The sequence below is a fragment of the Epinephelus moara genome, chromosome 11 (genome assembly GCF_006386435.1).
Source record: "Epinephelus moara isolate mb chromosome 11, YSFRI_EMoa_1.0, whole genome shotgun sequence".
Lineage (NCBI taxonomy): Eukaryota > Metazoa > Chordata > Actinopteri > Perciformes > Serranidae > Epinephelus > Epinephelus moara.
This window is the reverse complement of record NC_065516.1, coordinates 36,579,458-36,587,070: the sequence shown is the minus strand read 5'-3', so window position 1 is coordinate 36,587,070 and position 7,613 is coordinate 36,579,458. Positions and strand designations below refer to the sequence as shown.

The 7,613-nt window shown below is 46.5% G+C and overlaps 1 protein-coding gene across 1 annotated transcript; it reads right to left on the bottom strand.

Annotated features, from left to right (window-relative positions):
- Nucleotides 1-600: 600 nt before the first annotated feature.
- Nucleotides 601-2,733, bottom strand: neurod6a (neuronal differentiation 6a). The gene is made up of 2 exons (XM_050056098.1): nt 2,701-2,733; nt 601-2,305 (listed from the first exon to the last, which is right to left on the bottom strand). Exon 2 carries the CDS (start codon nt 2,297-2,299, stop codon nt 1,364-1,366), a length of 936 nt encoding a protein of 311 aa, XP_049912055.1. The 5' UTR covers nt 2,300-2,305; nt 2,701-2,733; the 3' UTR covers nt 601-1,363.
- Between the last annotated feature and the right edge of the window lie 4,880 nt (nt 2,734-7,613).

The window sequence follows — 7,613 nt, the reverse complement described above, 5'->3', positions numbered from 1 at the left end:
GGTTACATGATATATTATATCATGATTTTTATTTTTTTATAGTATAACTCTTTTTAGCTCAGGTTTTATTTATGCCTCTACTTATTATATCTTATATCCTATATCTTATATTTTATATTTGCATGTTATGTCAAGTGTACTGTCTGCACCGAGGGTCTGAAGACAAAAGCAGTTTCGATCCTGTATGTCCTGTACATACTGTAGAATTGACAATAAAGCTGACTTTGACTTTGATATGATAATAGATCAGGCTGACTGAACCCTGGACCTCCACTCTGACTGAGCTGAGCTGTCCTTGAAGAGCACCGGAATTTTTGCAATTACCTGCACAGTGTATTCTGTATTCACCATCCCAGTTTGTTTTAACCTGCACACACACACACACACACACACACACACACACACACACCAACAGTCTCTGATGCCTCCACACAGAGAACAGGAACATCATCTCTCATCATTTGTTTTTTAAACTCGTCTTTTATTTGCTCTATAAAACAAAGCTGTGACAAAGCTGAATGACGCAAACGTGCACTGCACCAGAACAGACCCCCCCCCCAAAAAATCCACTATTTATCTGAGAACAATTCACCAATAAAACCATGTCTGTGATGCATTTTAAATCCATGTAAGACTTTCCAACAAGAAGGGACGGCAGCAGCTACACTCACTGAGGGCCACGGGGATGAGGATGACACTCCACCTTCATCACTGGAGCCAAACATCTGTTTTCATTCATCTGACTGAGATTAAATATGAATATAATGTCAGTGTGTTTGAGTCAGCTGCAGCGGGAACACTCAGCCTGTTACACCTGAGTATAAGGCGACATTATTACCGAGATATCTACATCAATATGACTGGCTGTGCAAATTCACAAAACGCGTCCATGTCGGAATAACTCAGCTCCCCTTATTACAAACACACAGTGAGCTATTTACATTATCAGTGAAAGTTACACTCAGTACTCTGCACGGAATATTCACAACAAAAGATCGACTTGAGTAATACAAATAATAATAATGATAAATGCGGATAGAAAGGCGCTGAGTGTGTGTGTGTGTGTGTGTGTGTGTGTGTGTGTTTCGTTTTCCACTGGATGTGTCGCTATCTGCTCTGTATTGCATAGTTCCCTGAGCCTTTCTTTGCAGCTGCAGTGAAGACACCAGCTTTAATTAAGAAATAAAAATAAATAAAAATAAAATAAAATAAAAATACAATAAATAGAAATAAAATAAAATAATTCTAAATATCGCTGTGTGTGTGTGTGTGTGTGTGTGTGTGTGTGTGTATGTGTGTGTGCATCCTCTGATGAATTAAAATCAAATTGTACAGTCTCGGTGAGATGTGTGTGTCTGGCTCATTAACTGTGGAAAGGCTTGTTCAGTTCCTCCTGCACCTGGTAAAACTGGCCCCGGAGGTGGATGTCATACGGGCCGAGCTCTGCGGAGGAGCCCTGGCTGCTGATGGAGCAGTACCGGAGGCCGTAGTGACAGCTCCGCTCCGCCGGCTCCTCGTGTTTCAGGGAGAAAATCCCGTTGAAGTTGATGGGTGGGCTGAGGGTCCCTGCGTCCAGCGGGCTGGAGCTGTCCGGGGACGGACTGTCGTACAGAGCCTCGTAGGGCCCGAAGAGGGAGCCGAAGGGCCGCACGGCTCTGCCGCTGTCCGCCGAGCTGTTGCTCACCGCCTCCATCCCGTGGTGGTGGTGATAGGCCGGGTAGAGGGAGAACGAGTCCCCGCCCGGCTCCGAGAGGAAGCTGCGGGAGTTGAGCTGCAGGCAGCCGGCCACCAGGTTGGTGGTGGGCTGGGAGAGACCCTTGCACAGGGTCTGCACGAACGTGAGCAGGTCCGGCCTTTTCCCGGAGCTCAGGATCTCACTGAGGGCCCAGATGTAGTTCTTGGCCAGGCGGAGCGTCTCTATCTTGGACAGCTTCTGCGTCTTGGAGTAACACGGCACCACTTTCCTCAGGCTGTCCAGCGCGTTGTTGAGGCCGTGCATCCGGTTCCTCTCCCGCGCGTTGGCCTCGATGCGCCGCAGACGCACCCGGTCCAGTCGGGCCTGGCTCAGCTTCTTCTTATGAGGACCCCTTCTCCTCAGACCGCCCGTCTGTTCCTCTTCCTCCTCCTCCTCCTCCTCCTCCTCTTCCCCCTCTCTGCCATCCTCTCTCCCGGACTCAAACGTGTCCTCCGGGGCTCTGCCAGGCTCCGGCTTCACCGGTCTGACTAATTGGTTGGTGGCCCAGCTGGTCCTGAAGGGACTGCCGGTGTGGTTGGAGGGCGGCTTCTCAAAAGTCAGCATGTCGTCCTGCAGGAGGAAGAGTGACATGAATATTAGAGGACAGGAGATCAAACTTTATTGATGCCAAACAGATAGAAAAATTCAAAAGAGATCAGCTGGTTCCTGTTTGCATTTTCAGATAGACACAAATCACCACAGCCTGAGGCTTCACCTGATCATTATTATTATATTGACTTCAGTCAGAGAGTCTCGACATAATGACATCACTTAAAAACAATAACTCTGAGTGTACAGCATAAATCCATGTGATCAGAGAACATCCTAATCATGCAGCTCCTCCTGAACACAACCAGCCCACCTCTCTTTATTATCTTCCTCTTCAACAAGACAAATCAACCTCACAGCAGAACCTGACAAACTGTGCTCCATCTCACTCTGACTGTGCACCAGCAGCTCCTCACCCAGTCCTGCTGTTACATTCCACAGAGCATCTTCTTGAAGCTTCCAGACACACAGACAGGCTTTCAGCAGCAAATATCAGCCCTCCTCCTCTTCCTCCCTCCTCCACCTCCTCCTCCCTCCTTCCTTCCTCTTCTCTCTTCTCCTCTCCTCTGTCTCTCTTTTTCCTCCAGCAGTAAAGACCTTGATGCCATCTGCTGCTGACGTCACCGGGCAGGTTAGCTCTCCAGGGACGCTCTCCCTCTCTCTGTGTGGCTCTCTGTCTCTCAGCGTCTCTCTGTCCGTCTCCCCCAGCTTCTCCTCCATGCCTCTCCTCCACGCCTCTCCCCCAGCTTCTCCTCCATGCCTCTCCTCCACGCCTCTCCCCCAGCTTCTCCTCCATGCCTCTCCTCCACGCCTCTCCCCCAGCTTCTCCTCCATGCNCAGTCTCTCCCCCAGTCTCTCCCCCACGCCTCTCCCCATGCCTCTCCCCAGTCTCTCCCCCACGCCTCTCCCCACACCTCTCCCCATGCCTCTCCCCACTCTCTCCTCCATGCCTCTCCCCAGTCTCTCTGGCTGCTGTGTGGGGGATTCAGTGCCAGTCTCTTCCCATGGGACTGGTTTGAGTTTCTAGATGAAAAGTCTGAGCGGTGCAGCTCGTGCGGTCACGTAATCTCGTGAAGTGATGATACTGGTGGATTTGTTCACGCCACTTTCATTTCATCAGCTGACTGTGCTGTCAAACATGCACATAACTTCCGGTGTGATCCAGGAAACAACTCAAGGCTTCCTGTGAACCGGAGCAACGCATCCTCACTGCGACCTCGTCACATGTCCACGTTTGGTCATGGACTTTCCATGTCCACATATGACGTCCAAGGTACCCTGGGTGTGTTGGTTGTTGACGTTCTGGGACGCTGTGTCAACAGGAAATGTACAGTTTGCATACAGTCTCTTTCAAAATAAAGAGCCCGGTTTCACTCTGAAGACGTTGAAATCTGGCGTGTGGGCAGTGGCTTGGGGTGTCAGAAACCAACAAAAATAAGTCCTTTAACTAGTGATGGCCAAATGAAGCCTCATGAAGCATTTTCTTTATTTTATGAGCCCACTAGATGACGCTTTTTGTTCAACAAAAGGTTGAAAGCACACTGAATTGCCATTCTTTGAGCCTCTCTCTTTAAACCATGAGCGTCATCTAGTGGGCTCAGAAAATAAAGAAAATGCTTCACAAAGCTTCATTTGGCCATCACTACCTTTAACGTCAGCATGATACGCAACCAGTTGCTGTTATAGTTTAACGGTGCCCAGGAGGAAACGCAGCTGAACAAGGATGAATGTTATGGCGGCGAAAGTCAAAGTGGGGTGGTGGATGGATCCAACAAACGCAGACTTTCTCCTGAGAGAGCGGTGTTTGTGTCCTGTAAGACTCTAAAGCCAAACCCTGTTCTGTTTTCCTAAACCTAAGCATGTGTTTTAGTTGCTCAAACCTTTGGATAAATAGAGAGCCAGACCTCCAGAAAGAGGTCTGTGCTTAGCCCTGAATGTCCTCAAATCCAAGAAACGCCTCTGCGTACACCTGACCTGTGTGGGGCTTTTGTGACTGGCCCCTGGCTACCTGTTATTTTGCAGAAGTGGCCCCTGGGCAAAGCAAGTTGAGACTCCCAGGTATGGGCTTGTCATGATAGGCTTTTAATGTGAAACACCTGCAGGAAAGTTTTGTCGATTGTACGCTAACATCAGCAGAGAGCAGCATGGAGGTGATGGAATTATTGCTGTAGAAATATAGATTATGCTGCATTTACCATGTACGTCATTATAAGACCCCTCCCCTCCCAGTGTTTGAAAAAAAAAAAAGTATTTTTAATTTAGAAGACAAAGACCACGTCTGATCTGTGTTGCTAAAATGAAAACACCTCCATGACCAGCAGAGAGACACACCAGCTCACAGTGGTAACAGGTGTGTAGTTAACCTTCATGTCCTTTGAGTTGCACACATCCACCTTTCCCTTCACATCCACTGAGACAGAGCTGCTGTAGTGAACCCCGCCTCCCGGGGTACCTCAGCTGGTGTGGGTCTTTCTGGTCCAGTACACACACTAACATCTGATGAGTCAAACTCCCCATCTCCAGCTAATCACCTCACTGCGCTAATTGCAAAAGCAAATATGCAAATTCATATTAATTAATTACTCTGTTAATTAGTTATCTCGGCTTCTGGGGACGATAAATCATTGTGTAGTAAATATAAGGCAAAGAGGAGGCGCCCTCCCAAACCGAACACACATACTCATGACGGCAAATCCCACAATAGCAGGTTGAGTAAAGGCCCCTGACCCGCTGACACCGCTGTGAACAGATACCACAGTGTAGTCGAAGGCAGGGAGAGAGCAGTCCGACACACACTGACTTCATTAACACATATCCTGCTCTTATAGACTCAGTGATGGGAGGCCAGTCTGCAAACGAGGCTACAGACGTTCACACCATGTGGCTGGGCTCACACCCTCCGCTATTACTGGCAGCAGAGGCGTTTTAGTGTACCACGAGACAATGGTAATGACATGAGGGCTGTCAGTTTGTCAGCCTCTGATGTACCAAAGTGAGAAATACAAGTTTCAGAAGTTGTCAGTATCATCTTCTAAACTTCCCCAACCATCACTCCATGTAGCTCCAAATAATAAGGTAATTATTAATAAATGACTAAAGTAATTGTAAGTTTAAAAATGTTTAGTTTATGAATGCACACTGCAAGTTCATAATGTCATAAATACATGGATAAATAATTTTGTTCCCTCAGGTTAAAATGTACGTGATTGCAATTAGTGATGGCCAAATGAAGTTTCGTGAAGCATTTTCTTTATTTTCTGAGCCCACTAGATGGCGCTCATGGTTTAAAGAGAGAGGCTGAAGAATGGCAATTCAGTGTGCTTTCAACCTTTTGTTCAATAAAAAGCGCCATCTAGTGGGCTCAGAAAATAAAGGAAATACTTCATGAGGCTTCATTTGGCCGTCATTAAGCAATGTTGTAACCCTAATCCTAACCCTAAAACCACCCTGGGTTCGAACCAGGAGCCGACAGTGCTAACCACTGTCTTCCACCCAAATGCACAGACTTATTCGATGGGATGTCACTAAGCCAATCACAGTGTTCCACATCATCTAAAGGGCACTGCAGTAGAGCCATGCCACCTTTTTTAACAAGTGTGGCCAACAGTGAGTAGTGATGGCCAAATGAAGCCTCATGAAGCATTTTCTGAGCCCACTAGATGGTGCTCATGGTTTAAAGAGAGAGGCTCAAAGAATGGCAATTCAGTGTGCTTTCAACCTTTTGTTGAACAAAAAGCGCCATCTAGTGGGCTCAGAAAGTAAAGAAAATGCTTCATAAGGCTTCATTTGGCCATCACTAAGTGAGGCGAGGAGGAAGACCAAGGCACGTTTCAGTCTGTGTATCATTTCGATAAAGTACATAAACTGTGTTTAAAGCAAACATGTGATGTTATGTTTTAATATCACCCAGGAACCCTCCGGCTGTGAGGCGACAGTGCTAACCACTGCACCACCACACTGCCATTTATTTATATGTTAGTGCTAATTAGCATGTATTGCTGTTTTTGAAGCTTGTCAGTTTAGCTCATTATCTTGTTATCTAGCTGCTGATGCTATATGCTATATATATATATATATATATATATATATATCAAACCTTTAAAGGGCATTCAGTCTTTCATCTGTGAAAATATATTTATTTTTTATCCTTGTTTTATTTACAGGTTTCCACCAAATCAAACTTCTTCCTCCGACCTTCGGGACAAACTGTTGTCATCATCCTAAAGCCAGAACCACTTTTAGAGTTAAATATCACAATTAATATTTTGATGTTTAACAGACGTTTAATTCTGTGAAGGTGAAAAGACGTTCAGAAAAGGTTCAGAAGTTAAGAAGTTAATTGAACATTCAGATTTACGTGTAATTTCAAAGTGAGGCTCCAAAATGATGATAGACTTTTATTTGGATACTGTAGAGGAGGAAGAATCACACTATTGAAAATCCCGTCCCGTGCTTACACACACTTGGGACTGTGATCAGAACACAGTGTGCAATGATGGTGGTTTAAGCAGGCTGAGAATACTGTACATCGTTAGTTATCTATTATCTCTGAAGGCCCAGACACACCAAACCGACTTCAGAGATCTAGCAGCAATGAAAGCCCCCTGCTGTGACTCCTGATGAATGCGCTGCAAAGATTACAGCCGACAGCCAACCAGCGAGTATGCTCAGCACCTGCATGAGAGGAAATAACTCTCCACACCAGCAGAGGGCGGTAGTCTGTAGATGGTAGGCTGAGCCAGTGACAGTCAGGTCCAAAACCTCAATTCCATGACTGTTCTCTGATGTTTTGATTATTGATTTGACTTCTTTGGACCTCTGATTAACAACATAGCTCCCATGTGCCTCCCCAGTATCATGGGACTTTCGCCAGAGGGCCAAATAAGGCACCATCGACCCTCTGCTCCGGGGCCAATCTCGACTGTCTCGAACCCAGCTGCCACAAAAACAGGAGGCACAGTTTGTTCCGGCTCTTTACAATTAAATGCAAAAACTGCTCATCCAGCACCAACCCCTACCATGATGAAAACAATGAGTGTACAAACACACACACACACACACACATACACACACACACACACACACCATGGTTACTGTTGCCATGGTCACACATACCATAGTTACTGTTGCCATGGTCACACACACACACCATGGTTACTGTTGCCATGGTCACACACACACACACACACCATGGTTACTGTTGCATTGGTCACACACACTAAAGTTACTGTTGCCATGGTCACACATCGTAGTTACTGTTGCTATGGTCACACACCATAGTTACTGTTGCCGTGGTCACACACCATAGTTACTGTTGCCATGGTCACAC